General features: G+C 53.0%; 1 protein-coding gene across 7 annotated transcripts in view; it reads left to right on the top strand.

Annotated features, from left to right (window-relative positions):
* The window catches only part of MDGA1 (MAM domain containing glycosylphosphatidylinositol anchor 1), a 476,469-nt gene that overhangs the window by 382,480 nt on the left and 78,571 nt on the right, over positions 1 to 15,418 (top strand). For all 7 annotated transcript variants that reach the window (XM_073671695.1, XM_073671690.1, XM_073671694.1 and 4 more), the window contains 2 exons: positions 1,264 to 1,593; positions 8,358 to 8,651. In XM_073671695.1, the coding sequence (XP_073527796.1) occupies positions 1,264 to 1,593; positions 8,358 to 8,651 (624 nt within the window). The remainder of the gene's footprint in view (positions 1 to 1,263; positions 1,594 to 8,357; positions 8,652 to 15,418) is intronic.

The raw sequence follows: 15,418 nt of genomic DNA, 5'->3' as shown, positions 1-15,418 counted from the left end.
CAGCTTCTACTAGCCCCCTGACATTGTCTGTTTCACTGCATAGCTACTAGTAGGGAGCAAGCCACGCTGCCATTCTCCTCATGTTATCAGCCAGTCTCTTTATAATAGCTCTTTCTCTGCATAGATCGGGGGCGTGGCCACATCCCCTCTTCTCGGACTGGCGGTAACTCACAGGTGGGAGCTGCACACTGATGTGTGACGTAATGTCCCAGACGGGAGAGGGATCAGTGAGGAGCAGCTCCTGTCACACCAACCCCCTGATAATGTCTCCTTGTCTGCAGTCCGAGGTGAGGGGGTGGCAGAGGCTTGGGCTGTCACCCCACCCCCAGCTTCTACTAGCATCCAGCCCCCTGATATTGTCTTTTTCACTGCACTGCTACTAGCAGGGAGCAGGCCATGCCTCCACCACAAAGCCATGCTCCCCGCTGTTATTAGCCAGTCTCCTTATAATAGCTGTTTCTCTGCATAGATCAGGTGGTGTGGCCATGTCCCCTCTTCTCGGACTGGCGGTAACTCACAGGGGGGAGCTGCACACTGCTGTGTGAGGTACTGTCCCAGACGGGAGAGGGATCAGTGAGGAGCTGCTCCTGTCACATCAACCACCTGATAATGTCTCTTTGTCAGCAGTCCGAGGTGAGGGGGTGGCAGTGGCGTGGGCTGTCCCCCCACCCCCAGCTTCTACTAGCAGCCAGCCTCCTGATATTGTCTATTTCACTGCAGGGCTACTAGCAGGGAGCACGCCTCCGCCACACCGCCATGCTCCACGCTGTTATTAGCCAGTCTCCTTATAATAGCTGTTTCTCTTCATAGGTCAGGTGATGTGACCATGTCCCCTCTTCTCGGACTGGCGGTAACTCACAGGGGGGAGCTGCACACTGCTGTGTGACGTAATGTCCCAGACGGGAGGGGAATCAGTGAGGAGCAGCTCCTGTCACACCGGATTACAAGGGTTGTAAAAACAAAAGTGGAATGTGCATCTCATCTTTATAGCATATGAGGGCAGGGACAGTACAAACATTTTTTATCTCCCCCGGAGTACCCCTTTAATCTGTACCGATACATTATACTGATCCTTAGCTGCTGTGAGGATGTGGGCACTATGTTTCCTTTCAATGGCAAGTAGTGATGTCATCAATCATCATCTCATTATATCCATCCATGAGGTCAGTGCAGTCGTGAGGATAACGTGAGGGGATCACTTTTCATCGGCCCCTAGGTAATGCCCATTTGCCCCTGGTTAATGCCCTTTTTTTGCCCCTGTAGCAATGAGGAACCTCACCTACCAGATCACTCCAGACCTCATCAAGGAGAGTGAGAGCATCCAGCTGGGCCAGGAGCTGAAGGTCTCCTGCCACGTGGATGCCGTGCCCCAAGACAAGGTCCAGTACACCTGGTACAAGAACCAGAAGCTGATCAAGACCTCAGACCGAATCCTGATCACCAGGAACGACCCGGAGCTGCCCCCGGTCACCAGCAGCCTGGAAATAACAGAACTTCGCTTCAGCGACTACGGCACCTACACGTGCGAAGCCTCGTTACCCAACCTGCCCATCATCCTGAACAGCAGCGACATCAACATCTCCGCCGAGACAGGTGAGACGCGAGAGCTGCTGATCTGCTCCAGTCACATCCAGAGCTGCAATCAACTGCTGCTTTAGAGTCAAGTCCGCATTATGGTGGTGACCCTCAGTCAAGACCACAGACCACCCCACCCTGAATGTAGGCACTGAACAAGCAGCATTAAAGGGAAATCAGGTTTTTGTGTCAAACCGTTCACCCCCTTCTCAATTGCTATATCCCCCTATGTAAAGTAATAGCACCCCGTATTCACCGCTCCAGCTACGTCGGTGCCAGGTCCTCCGGGGTCCGTGTGACGTTTTCTCCATGTCAGCCCTGCAGCCAATCACCGGCCGCTCTCACTGCTTCCGGATTACAGTTTAGTGTTAAAGATCTGAGCATGAACAAGTGATTGGCTGCAGGGCTGACATGGAGAACGTCACACGGACCCCGGAGGACCTGGCACCGACGTCACAGGAGCGGCGCCCGCACCGGATGTGCGTACAAGCTGTTACGTTACATAGGGGGATCTAGTAATTGAGAAGCGGCCGTGCGAGGAGAGGACGACCCCATAAACCTGTTACCAATGTGGTATCCACATTCTTTCTTACAAATACAAAGGACAAATGTTGCAATTTTCTCACCGTTGTTTCAAGACATTTTCCATCTTATAGGAGTTTGTGTATCGCATGTACGTTACACTGTATATATAGTAACAACGCTGCTGACTCCGGAGCGACCGCAGGTATCACAGGAGCCGTCTCTATGTAGAGTCCGGCTGGTTTATTTCAGACCGCATAAACCGCATCACACGAAACTTAAATACAGCCCTTGTCCGCCACAAAGTAAGACATAATGTAAGCAGGCCATACAATAGGGCAGGCTCGCCCCCCTGAGCTTACAATCCAGCTTCTTTAACCTGTAGTAAAGACACTCAATCCTGGAGGTCTGCACACCGCCATATATATACACAGACATGTGTGAGACGAACAGACCCCATTTTATAGTGTGGTCCACACCCAGGGGGTGGAGATATGGTGAGCAGCCGTCCCGCCCAGCTCTTCACTGCTCACAATAAGACCAGGCCCTAACATGGCCGATTAACCCCTCTTACTACTATGTGCACTAGAGCATTACTCCCGGTATATATCACAGAGATGCATGTCTCCCAGCCACCTTACTATATATATATATGCATGTATGTATGTATATGTATACAACCTGTGTGATACATATAGATACACCCTATGTGATACATATACAGTGGGTACGGAAAGTATTCAGACCCCTTTAAATTTTTCGCTTTTTGTTTCATTGCAGCCATTTGGTAAATTCTATAAAGTTCTTTTTTTTCTCATTACAGTCCACTCTGCACCCCATCTGGACTGAAAAAAACAGAAATGTAGAAATTTTTGCAAATTTATTAAAAAAGAAAAACTGAAATATCACATGGTCATAAGTATTCAGACCCTTTGCTCAGTATTGAGTAGAAGCCCCCTTTTGAGCTAGTACAGCCATGAGTCTTCTTGGGAATGATGCAACAAGTTTTTCACCCCTGGATTTGGGGATCCTCTGCCATTCTTCCTGGCAGATCCTCTCCAGCTCCGTCAGGTTGGATGGTGAACGTTGGTGGACGGCCATTTTCAGGGTTTAGGTCAGGGCTCTGGCTGGGCCAGTCAAGAATGGTCACAGAGTTGTTCTGAAGCCGCTCCTTTGTTATTTTAGCTGTGTGCTTAGAGTTATTGTCTTGTTGGAAGGTGAACCTTCGGCCAAGTCTAAGGTCCAGAGCACTCTGGAAGAGGTTTTCATCCAGGATATCTCTGTACTTGGCCGCATTCATGTTTCCTTCAATTGCAACCAGTCGTCCTGTCCCTGCAGCTGAAAAACATCTCCATAGCATGATGATGCCACCACCATGTTTCACTGTTGGGATTGTATTGGGCAGGTGATGAGCAGTGCCTGGTTTTCTCCACACATACCGCTTAGAATTATCGCCAAAAAGTTCTATCTTTGTCTCATCAGACCAGAGAATCTTATTTCTCATAGTCTGGGAGTCATTCTTGTGTTTTTGAGCAAACTCTATACGGGCTTTCATATGTCTTGCACTGAGGAGAGGTTTCCGTCGGGCCACTCTGCCATAAAGGCCCAACTGGTGGAGGGCTGCAGTGATAGTTGACTTTGTGGAACTTTCTCCCATCTCCCTACTGCATCTCTGGAGCTCAGCCACAGTGATCTTGGGGTTCTTCTTTACCTCTCTCACCAAGGCTCTTCTTCCACGATTGCTCAGTTTGGCTGGACGGCCAGGTCTAGGAAGACTTCTGGTGGTCCCAAACTTCTTCCATTTAAGGATTATGGAGGATTATGGAGGAACCTTGAGTAATGCAGAAATTCTTTTGTAACCTTGGCCAGATCTGTGCCTTGCCACAATTCTGTCTCTGAGCTCCTTGGGCAGTTCCTTTGAGCTCATGATTCTCATTTGGTCTGACATGCATTGTGATCTGTGAGGTCTTATATAGACAGGTGTGCGCCTTTCCAAATCAAGTCCTATCAGTTTAATTAAACACAGCTGGACTCCAATGAAGGAGTAGAACCATCTCAAGGAGGATCACAAGGGAATGGACAGCAGGTGACTTAAATATGAGTGTCTGAGCAAAGGGTCTGAATACTTATGCCCGTGTGATAATTCAGTTTTTCTTTTTTAATAAGTTTGCAAAAATTTCTACATTTCTGTTTTTTTCAGTCCAGATGGGGTGCAGAGTGGACTTTAATGAGAAAAAAATGAACTTTTTAGAATTTACCAAATGGCTGCAATGAAACAAAGAGTGAAAAATGTAAAGAGGTCTGAATACTTTCCGTACCCATTGTACATACACCCTGTGTGTGATACATATTGTAAGGTAGCGCTATTGATCACGCTGGGGACACTCACTTCACCGGGTCAATCAAAGCACACATGCAACGTTTTCCGGTAATATGAAGTCCAGCAGTTTATTACACATCATAAACTGCTTATAACATCGTCCATCTCAGTGGCTCGCAGGAAAGTTACACATGTAATGTCCTAGAGCCTTCTCAGTGGCAGCTATGCCCACTTGGCTTCATATACATATTTCAGCAAGGTAACAACATCAATGTCCATATAAAGCACCGTTTTTACCTTTGCCGGGTCTATCGGCTTCTATCAGCTCAGTTCTGCCACAGCTGTGGTCTAAGGCTCCCCAGACATGGTCTCCAGGCCACGTGCCTTCCAGGGCTAATGGTGTCCCAGACACAGGGATCAGGCCTCTTGCCTCTCCCCGTTTCAAAACCACCAGGATATATATATATAGATGTCACAGTCATGTGATCAGTCACCTGAAGGGGAGGTACGTGGTCAGCCAGAACACACCCCCTCAGACATTTTGAGAATGCTGCAAGCCGCTGCATTACATATCCTCCCCCTCTTGTTCAAGCCCATGGTATTGAACACATGATGTACACAATCACATTATAACTCACGGTTCACACAGAGACCATGTACTTGACGTTTGCGCTGCCCAGCCCCTGGAACATTATTCATCAACATTAGCCCATTCCTTAGGGACCTACCATCTGTCATTGTCACTAACTTCGTCAAGTCACATTTCCAAGTCATAACCTTGTCAGGCCTCCCCCGCTCCCAGCGGTCAGTCATAACCTTGTGAGACCTCCCCCGCTCCCAGCGGTCCATACAGCAGTATGACTCACTTGCCCTTGTATCTAAGGTCCGGTTCGACTCCATACCGTCCCATACTCTATTGGGTCGCTTGTATGGGCCTCTCAAACCTGAGTTACTGGAGGTTTCACTACCTCTAAACCCACGCCCACTATCCTCAGGACATCCTGAAAGATCTCTAACTTCTGCTGTAGCTGTTCTATTATTTGATGGGCCCTTTCTCTGTCTGGTCTCACAATTTATAGACGGCAGCCATCTTCTGCTGCTCAGGCGACGCTGTCTTTTCATTCGCAGTCTGGCGAGATTCAATTGTTCTACCTCCTGCAGGTAGGTCAGTCGGTACTCCATCAGCATTCATATATATTCTAGGTTTTCTTCTGTTCCTACAGCGGAGAATGACACCATGCCGTCTTCATCTGGCATCCAGTCCTGACAATCACGTGGACTGCTTACTCTTATCACACCAGACTTCTTTACCATCATCTGCATGGCTCGGCCATTTCTCCCAATGAGCTTTCTCACCAGAACATGAGGCAACCGGATGACCTCTTCCCGAAGACTGTGAGCTTTTCTCATAAGCTCCAGTTGTCTAACGGCTTGTTCTGTCTTCAACCGGACAATCCGCTTCGTGTGAACACATCGCCGGTCCATGTCACTTAGGATCGCCACCCTCTTCACTGTGACTTCGGTCGTGGACAGGACCACCAGCTGTTTAGCTTCTTAGGTCGAGTACACCTTACAGGCTCCCACGGCCTTCTTAAACTCTTCATGCACGGACTCACTGGTGCATTCTTCTCTCAAATCCTCGGGTACATCTATGAGGCACTTGTACCGAGACGTTTCTGTCTCACCAGTGGTCTCCAAACGATCATCTGGCTCAGGTTTCAGGGACAACTGACTTTCAGCTTCTTCACCCTGTATGCTTCCCCTGAGCTGACTCACAGCTACGACCTCAAGAATTCTCGTCTTGACATCTTCCATTCTGTACTTATCTTCTTTTAACACTCTCTCAGCTCTCCTCAGGTCCACCTTCTCATAGTTTAAAGGATTAAGCGCAACTTGTTTGCCCTTTTCGTTCTCCAAGGAGGCCTCCTTCACTGAGTGATACTTTGCCAGACGACCCTTGAGCTCGAAAACTTCTTCCTCTAGCTCAGCTACTCGCCTCTCAGCAGCCCATCTCTGAAGCTCTTCCGGCTTCAACTGCTCCATTATCAGCAGAGTTCTCTCAGACCTCTCTGTCTCCAATGCCCCCACTCGGCTCTCGACAGCCAGTCTCTCAAGCCTCTCTTGCTTCAAATGGGCTTGTAGCGTCTCCTCGAGCTCCTCGATCTCGGCTCTTACATCCACTTTATCATCCAAGCACGCATTATTCGAGGTGGTACTTGCTTCATACCTTCCATCTCCAGTGGCCAACTCCTGGCCCTGGTCTGTGGCTTCTCCGATAGGCTCCTCCATCTTTTTCTGCTCAGCTTCCATCCTGCTGATTCTATCCTTAAAGCACGTCTCTGCCCTCTGGAGATGATCACAGAACGTCTTCAGCTCCTTCACCTGAGCTTCCAGTCCTAGGATCTTTCTGCGGAGATCATCATTCTCATCACAGGTGTCCTGCAGAGTGGTCTCAACCACTTGGCGCCTGTGCTCTGCATCAGCCTCATCATCCTCTAGTTTTTTCTTAACCTTGAGGAGATCCTCATAGTCTCTCTTGGTTTGTTGCAGTTCCCTATTGAACTGTTCGCGCAGTCGTTCTAGGTCTTGATCACGTCCAGAAACATCAACCTTCAGCGCCCCTTTTAAGGCAGATAGCTCCCTATCCCTCTGGTGTAGACCCTCATCCAGCCTTTGCTTCTCCTGCATTAGCTGCTTCACCTGCTCCTGAAATCTCGGCACTTCCTTTCTTGAGACCTCCGCTTCTTCCGCATCCACAGAGCCTTTCTTCACTTGGTTCAGCTCTGACTTTACCAGGGAGAAACGATCTTTCACCTCGCACAGCTCATCTTCAGACTCCACTTTCTCAAGCTTCAACTGAAAAACCTCCTCTTTGGTTTTGCAGAGGTCCTCTTTATTTTTCTGGAACTTTTCCTTCCATTGGTTGATTTCCTCGCTGCTTTCCTCCAGTTCTCGCTGTAAGTTCCTCACAACCTGGTATATTTTCTGCCGTTCAGACTCCAGGCTCCACTGGTCTGAGCACACGTTCTCCAGGTTTTTCCTTAGTTGCAGCACGTCACTCTGACACTGCTGCCTGAAAGGCTCCAGCTCTTGGTCAGGATTGGCCTCCTCCTATTTCAGGGCTGTCAGATCCTGATCCTTCTGTCTCAGTACTGTAATGGAGGTTGCTAATGGCAACTTCACCTCCTCTTTCAGGGCTGTCAGATCCTGATCCTTCTGTCTCAGTAGATCATCCTGCTTGTACCGAATCTGCAGAACTGCATCCAACTCTTCCACCTGATCTTCATTGTTGTCTGATACTGTACCGGAGGTTGCTAATGGCAACGTCACCTCCTCTTCCTTCCTGATCTCTTCTGCTTCTAAAGGAGGATCCACACTCAGAATAAAGGCACACAGTAATGCATTTTCTTTATCTGCCCTTTCAGCAAAAGCTACAGGAGCAACTTTTTTGTGGCCCTTGCGCCTTCGACGACGAGAGAGGGACTTTCTCACCTCGTCTAGCTCCTCCTGACCGAACTCTCTTTCTACTTTCATAGTGTCACCGTCAGCTATGGGGTCTGTGTCACTCCCCCTGGTGTTGTGGACCAACAAGTCACCTCCCACCTTGACGTCAACCCCTTCTACTGGAGCTACCCCGTTATCAACAGTCAAATTGTCATCTTTAGATACACCCTGTGTGATACATATAGATACACCCTGTGTGATACATATAGATACACCCTGTGTGTGATACATATAGATACACCCTGTGTGATACATATAGATACACCCTGTGTGTGATACATATAGATACACTGTGTGTGATACATATAGATACACCCTGTGTGTGATACATATAGATACACTGTGTGTGATACATATAGATACACCCTGTGTGTGATACATATAGATACACTGTGTGTGATTGGCCTCTGAGTCCATGTTTCCTGCTGTTTTTCAGTCCCGCCGTCCATCAGCGTTCCTAGGGGCCGGCTGGTCATCATCGTGCGGGAGGGGTCCACAGCGGAGCTGCAGTGCGAGGTGCGAGGAAAGCCGCTGCCCCCCGTTCTGTGGACGCGAATGGACAAGGAGGCCTCATTCCCCAATGGTGAAATGTTGATAGAGACTCTGGATGGAAAACTGCGGCTGGAAAACGTCACCCGCGAAATGAGCGGAGCCTATAAGTGTCAGACGGCGAGATATAACGGCTTCAACATCCGGTCCAGGGAGGCGGCGGTGCAGCTGAGCGTGCAGTGTGAGTATGAGCAATGCATGCAGGGGTACACGGCCTGGGGGCTGTGACTGGTGGTCTGGGGGGCTGTGACTGGTGATCTGGGGGCTGTGACTGGTGCTCTAGGGGGCTGGTGGTCTGGGGGGCTGTGACTGGTGCTCTGGGGGGCTGTGATTGGTGGCCTGGGGGCTGTGACTGGTGCTCTAGGGGGCTGGTGGTCTGGGGGGCTGTGACTGGTGGTCTGGGGGGCTGGTGGTCTGGGGGGCTGTGACTGGTGGTTTGGGGGGCTGGTGGTCTGGGGGGCTGTGATTGGTGGTCTGATGGGCTGTGACTGGTGCTCTAGGGGGCTGGTGCTCTGGGGGGCTGTGACTGGTGCTCTGGGGGCCTGTGACTGGTGGTCTGGGGGGCTGTGACTGGTGGTCTGGTGGGCTGTGACTGGTGCTCTAGGGGGCTGGTGGTCTGGGGGGCTGTGACTGATACTCTAGGGGGCTGGTGGTCTGGGGGGCTGTGACTGGTGCTCTGAGGGGCTGATGGTCTGGGGGGCTGTGACTGGTGCTCTAGGTAGCTGGTGGTCTGGGGGGCTGTGACTGGTGCTCTGAGGGGCTGTGACTGGTGCTCTGGGGGCTGTGACTGGTGCTCTAGGGAGCTGGTGGTCTGGGGGGCTGCGACTGTTGCTCTAGGTGGCTGGTGGTCTGTGACTGGTACTCTGGGGGGCTGTGACTGGTACTCTGGGGGCTGGTGGTCTGGGGGGCTGTGACTGGTGCTCTAGGGAGCTGGTGCTCTGGGGGGCTGTGACTGGTGCTCTGGGGGGCTGTGACTGGTGCTCTGGGGGGCTGTGACTTGTTCTGGGGGGCTGTGACTGGTGGTCTGGGGGGCTGGTGGTCTGGGGGGCTGTGACTGGTGCTCTAGGGAGCTGGTGGTCTGGGGGGCTGTGACTGGTGCTCTAGGGGGCTGGTGCTCTGGGGGGCTGTGACTGGTGCTCTGGGGGGCTGTGACTGTTGTTCTGGGGGGCTGTGACTGGTGGTCTGGGGGGCTGGTGGTCTGGGGGGCTGTGACTGGTGCTCTAGGGAGCTGGTGGTCTGGGGGGCTGTGACTGGTGTTCTTTGGGGCTGGTGGTCTGGGGGGCTGTGACTGGTGCTCTGGGGGGCTGGTAGTCTGGGGGGCTGTGACTGGTGCTCTGGGGGGCTGGTAGTCTGGGCGGCTGTGACTGGTGCTCTAGGGAGCTGGTGGTCTGGGGGGCTGTGACTGGTGTTCTTTGGGGCTGGTGGTCTGGGGGGCTGTGACTGGTGCTCTGGGGGGCTGGTAGTCTGGGCGGCTGTGACTGGTGCTCTGGGGGGCTGGTGGTCTAGGGGCTGTGGCACTTGCACAGGATTTTTTACTCCCGCTCCTCCTCTCCCGTTCAGAGATTGGGGCCTTTTATATTTAGAGCTCAGTTTTATGGTCTTTACAAGGTAATTATGCAAACCAGCCTGAAGACACGCCCCCATAGAATCATATGAGCCACTCCCCCTTGGTAAAGATCATAAAAACTACCAATAAATATAAAGTCCCAGATCTCGGGAAATGGATGGCGGATTTACACAAAGGAAGATCTTGACTACTCCGGCAGACGCTTCTTAAAGAAAGACTTCCCCTGTGTAATAAGACGGATTCTGTTCATCCTGAGCCTCCTGATTCCTGGAAGATTGACAGATATACAGTGAAGTAGATGGACAGGAGAAGAAAGCTGGGTGACAACCCTACTGGGCACAGTCATGGCGTCCGCAGAGGTTGTCGCTCCGCGGCGCACTCCAGCACTGTGTGTGCCGATGATGTGATGACTTGTTATTTGCCGCTTACAGTCCTCTCTGGGGACGACCTGTGACTCCATTCTGTCTCCCCTGGATGAACCTCACGGACTTGTGACCATTGGGTCATTACTGACACAGATGTAGACCCCTGTATTCGGTGCCCTCCGGAGCTCCATCTAGTGGTGACAGCAGGAGAAAGACAATTGTTTCCTGTATCTGGAGCTTTGTATCCGCGACTTCCATAAAATGATTGGTGGTGATTTCATGAGTTCACGTCCTTCCCATTGTGGAGCACGGGGCCGTGAGCTCTTCTGACTTCTGCTTTCCTTGCAAACAGGACGGTCCTGGGAACTGAACCCTAAAGTGTTGGGGGTTCTTAAAAACTCTTTCCATAATGGGAGCAATTCTGTCCCTTTGGAGGTGATTCTTTTATCGGGGGCAGAAGGTCATGGGGCGATCTGGTGAAGTCCAGCGCTGCTCAATAGTGAGCAGTGCTGATAACATTATGGCCCACACACCCACCATAGCGTGCACGGTACCTGCCCATCCTGCGTGCTCGGTACCTGCCCATCCTGCATGCTCGGTACCTGCCCATCCTGTGTGCTCGGTACCTGTCCATCCTACGTGCTCGGTACCTGTCCATCCTACGTGCTCGGTACCCGTCCATCCTACGTGCTCGGTACCTGTCCACCCTACGTGCTCGGTACCTGTCCATCCTACGTGCTCGGTACCTGCCCATCCTGCGTGCTCGGTACCTGCCCATCCTGCATGCTCGGTACCTGCCCATCCTGTGTGCTCGGTACCTGTCCATCCTACGTGCTCGGTACCTGTCCATCCTACGTGCTCGGTACCCGTCCATCCTACGTGCTCGGTACCTGTCCATCCTACGTGCTCGGTACCTGTCCATCCTACGTGCTCGGTACCTGTCCATCCTACGTGCTCGGTACCTGTCCATCCTACGTACTCGGTACCTGTCCATCCTACGTGCTCGGTACCTGTCCATCCTACTTGCTCGGTACCTGTCCATCCTACGTGCTCGGTACCTGTCCATCCTACGTGCTCGGTACCTGTCCATCCTACGTGCTCGGTACCTGTCCATCCTACGTACTCGGTACCTGTCCATCCTACTTGCTCGGTACCTGTCCATCCTACGTGCTCGGTACCCGTCCATCCTACGTGCTCGGTACCTGTCCATCCTACGGGCTCTGTACCTGCCCATCCTACGTGCTCGGTACCTGTCCATCCTACGTGCTCTGTACCTGTCCATCCTACGTGCTCGGTACCTGTCCATCCTACGTGCTCGGTACCTGTCCATTCTACGTGCTCGGTACCTGTCCATCCTACGTGCTCGGTACCTGCCCATCCTACGTGCTCGGTACCTGTCCATCCTACGTGCTCGGTACCTGCCCATCCTACGTGCTCGGTACCTGCCCATCCTACGTGCTCGGTACCTGTCCATCCTACGTGCTCGGTACCTGTCCATCCTACGTGCTCGGTACCTGTCCATCCTACGTGCTCGGTACCTGTCCATCCTACGTGCTCGGTACCTGTCCATCCTATGTGCTCGGTACCTTCCAATCCTACGTGCTCGGTACCTGCCCATCCTACGTGCTCGGTACCTGTCCATCCTACATGCTCGGTACCTGCCCATCCTACGTGCTCGGTACCTGTCCATCCTACGTGCTCGGTACCTGTCCACCCTACGTGCTCGGTACCTGTCCATCCTACGTGCTAGGTACCTGTCCATCCTATGTGCTCGGTACCTTCCAATCCTGCGTGCTCGGTACCTGCCCATCCTACGTGCTTCGTACCTGCCCATCCTGCGTGCTCGGTACCTGCCCATCCTACGTGCTCGGTACCTGTCCATCCTACGTGCTCGGTACCTGTCCATCCTACGTATTCGGTACCTGTCCACTCTACGTGCTCGGTACCTGACCATCCTACGTGCTCGGTACCTGTCCATCCTACGTGCTCGGTACTTGTCCATCCTACGTGCTCGGTACCTGTCCATCCTACGTGCTCGGTACCTGTCCATCCTACGTGCTCGGTACCCTCCATCCTCCGTGCTCGGTACCCGTCCATCCTACGTGCTCGGTACCCGTCCATCCTACGTGCTCGGTACCTGTCCATCCTACGTGCTCGGTACCTGTCCATCCTACGTGCTCGGTACCTGTCCATCCTACGTGCTCGGTACCTGTCCATCCTACGTGCTCTGTACCTGCCCATCCTACGTGCTCGGTACCTGTCCATCCTACGTGCTCGGTATCTGTCCATCCTGCGTGCTCGGTACCTGTCCATCCTACGTGCTCGGTACCTGTCCATCCTACGTGCTCGGTACCTGTCCATCCTACGTGCTCGGTACCTGCCCATCCTACGTGCTCGGTAAATGTCCATCCTACGTGCTCGGTACCTGCCCATCCTACGTGCTCGGTACCTGTCCATCCTACGTGCTCGGTACCTGTCCATCCTACGTGCTCGGTACCTGCCCATCCTACGTGCTCTGTACCTGCCGATCCTACGTGCTCGGTAAATGTCCATCCTACGTGCTCGGTAAATGTCCATCCTACGTGCTCGGTACCTGCCCATCCTACGTGCTCGGTAAATGTCCATCCTACGTGCTCGGTACCTGTCCATCCTACGTGCTCGGTACCTGTCCATCCTACGTGCTCGGTACCTGTCCATCCTACGTGCTCTGTACCTGCCCATCCTACGTGCTCGGTACCTGTCCATCCTACGTGCTCGGTACCTGCCCATCCTACGTGCTCGGTACCTGTCCATCCTACGTGCTCGGTACCTGTCCATCCTACGTGCTCGGTACCTGTCCATCCTACGTGCTCGGTACCTGTCCATCCTACGTGCTCGGTACCTGTCCATCCTACGTGCTCGGTACCTGTCCATCCTACGTGCTCGGTACCTGTCCATCCTACGTGCTCGGTACCTGCCCATCCTACGTGCTCGGTACCTGCCCATCCTACGTGCTCGGTAAATGTCCATCCTACGTGCTCGGTACCTGCCCATCCTACGTGCTCGGTACCTGTCCATCCTACGTGCTCGGTACCTGTCCATCCTACGTGCTCGGTACCTGTCCATCCTACGTGCTCGGTACCTGTCCATCCTACGTGCTCTGTACCTGCCCATCCTACGTGCTCGGTACCTGTCCATCCTACGTACTCGGTATCTGTCCATCCTACGTGCTCGGTACCTGTCCATCCTACGTGCTCGGTACCTGCCCATCCTACGTGCTCGGTACCTGTCTATCCTACGTGCTCGGTACCTGCCCATCCTACGTGCTCGGTAAATGTCCATCCTACGTGCTCGGTACCTGCCCATCCTACGTGCTCGGTACCTGTCCATCCTACGTGCTCGGTACCTGTCCATCCTACGTGCTCGGTACCTGCCCATCCTATGTGCTCTGTACCTGCCGATCCTACGTGCTCGGTAAATGTCCATCCTACGTGCTCGGTACCTGTCCATCCTACGTGCTCGGTACCTGTCCATCCTACGTGCTCGGTACCTGCCCATCCTACGTGCTCGGTAAATGTCCATCCTACGTGCTCGGTACCTGTCCATCCTACGTGCTCGGTACCTGTCCATCCTACGTGCTCGGTACCTGTCCATCCTACGTGCTCTGTACCTGCCCATCCTACGTGCTCGGTACCTGTCCATCCTACGTGCTCGGTACCTGCCCATCCTACGTGCTCGGTACCTGTCCATCCTACGTGCTCGGTACCTGTCCATCCTACGTGCTCGGTACCTGTCCATCCTACGTGCTCGGTACCTGTCCATCCTATGTGCTCGGTACCTGCCCATCCTACGTGCTCGGTACCTGTCCATCCTATGTGCTCGGTACCTGTCCATCCTACGTGCTCGGTACCTGTCCATCCTACGTGCTCGGTACCTGTCCATCCTACGTGTTTGGTACCTGTCCATCCTACGTGCTCGGTACCTGTCCATCCTACGTGCTCAGTACCTGTCCATCCTATGTGCTCGGTACTTTCCAATCCTGCGTGCTCGGTACCTGCCCATCCTACGTGCTTAGTACCTGCCCATCCTGCGTGCTCGGTACCTGCCATCCTACGTGCTCGGTACCTGTCCATCCTACGTGCTCGGTTCCTGTCCATCCTACGTGCTCGGTTCCTTTCCATCCTACTTGCTCGGTACCTGTCCATCCTACGTGCTCGGTACCTGCCCATCCTACGTGCTCGGTACCTATCCATCCTACGTGCTCGGTACCTATCCATCCTACGTGCTCGGTACCTATCCATCCTACGTGCTCGGTACCTATCCATCCTACGTGCTCGGTACCTGTTCATCCTACGTGCTCGGTACCTGTCCATCCTACATGCTCTGTACCTGTCCATCCTACGTGCTCGGTACCTATCCATCCTACGTGCTCGGTACCTATCCATCCTACGTGCTCGGTACCTATCCATCCTACGTGCTCCTTACCTATCCATCCTACGTGCTCGGTACCTATCCATCCTACGTGCTCGGTACCTATCCATCCTACGTGCTCGGTACCTGTTCATCCTACGTGCTCGGTACCTGTCCATCCTATGTGCTCGGTACCTGTCCATCCTACGTGCTCTGTACCTGTCCATCCTACGTGCTCGGTACCTATCCATCCTACGTGCTCTGTACCTGTCCATCCTACGTGCTCGGTACCTATCCATCCTACGTGCTCGGTACCTGCCCATCCTACGTGCTCGGTACCTGTCCATCCTACGTGCTCGGTACCTATCCATCCTACGTGCTCGGTACCTGTCCATCCTAAGTGCTCGGTACCTGTCCATCCTACGTGCTCGGTACCTGTCCATCCTACGTGCTCGGTACCTGTCCATCCTACGTGCTCGGTACCTGTCCATCCTATGTGCTCGGTACCTGCCCATCCTACGTGCTCGGTACCTGTCCATCCTACGTGCTCGGTACCTGTCCATCCTATGTGCTCGGTACCTGTCCATCCTATGTGCTCGGTACCTGTCCATCCTACGTGCTCGGTAC

This window comes from Phyllobates terribilis, unplaced genomic scaffold, assembly GCF_046119375.1.
Source record: "Phyllobates terribilis strain yellow unplaced genomic scaffold, ASM4611937v1 Scaffold_3__8_contigs__length_932513732, whole genome shotgun sequence".
In the NCBI taxonomy this organism is placed as follows: Eukaryota; Metazoa; Chordata; class Amphibia; order Anura; family Dendrobatidae; genus Phyllobates; species Phyllobates terribilis.
Note: the sequence above shows the minus strand (reverse complement) of the source record. Positions and strands in the feature narration are given on the sequence as shown.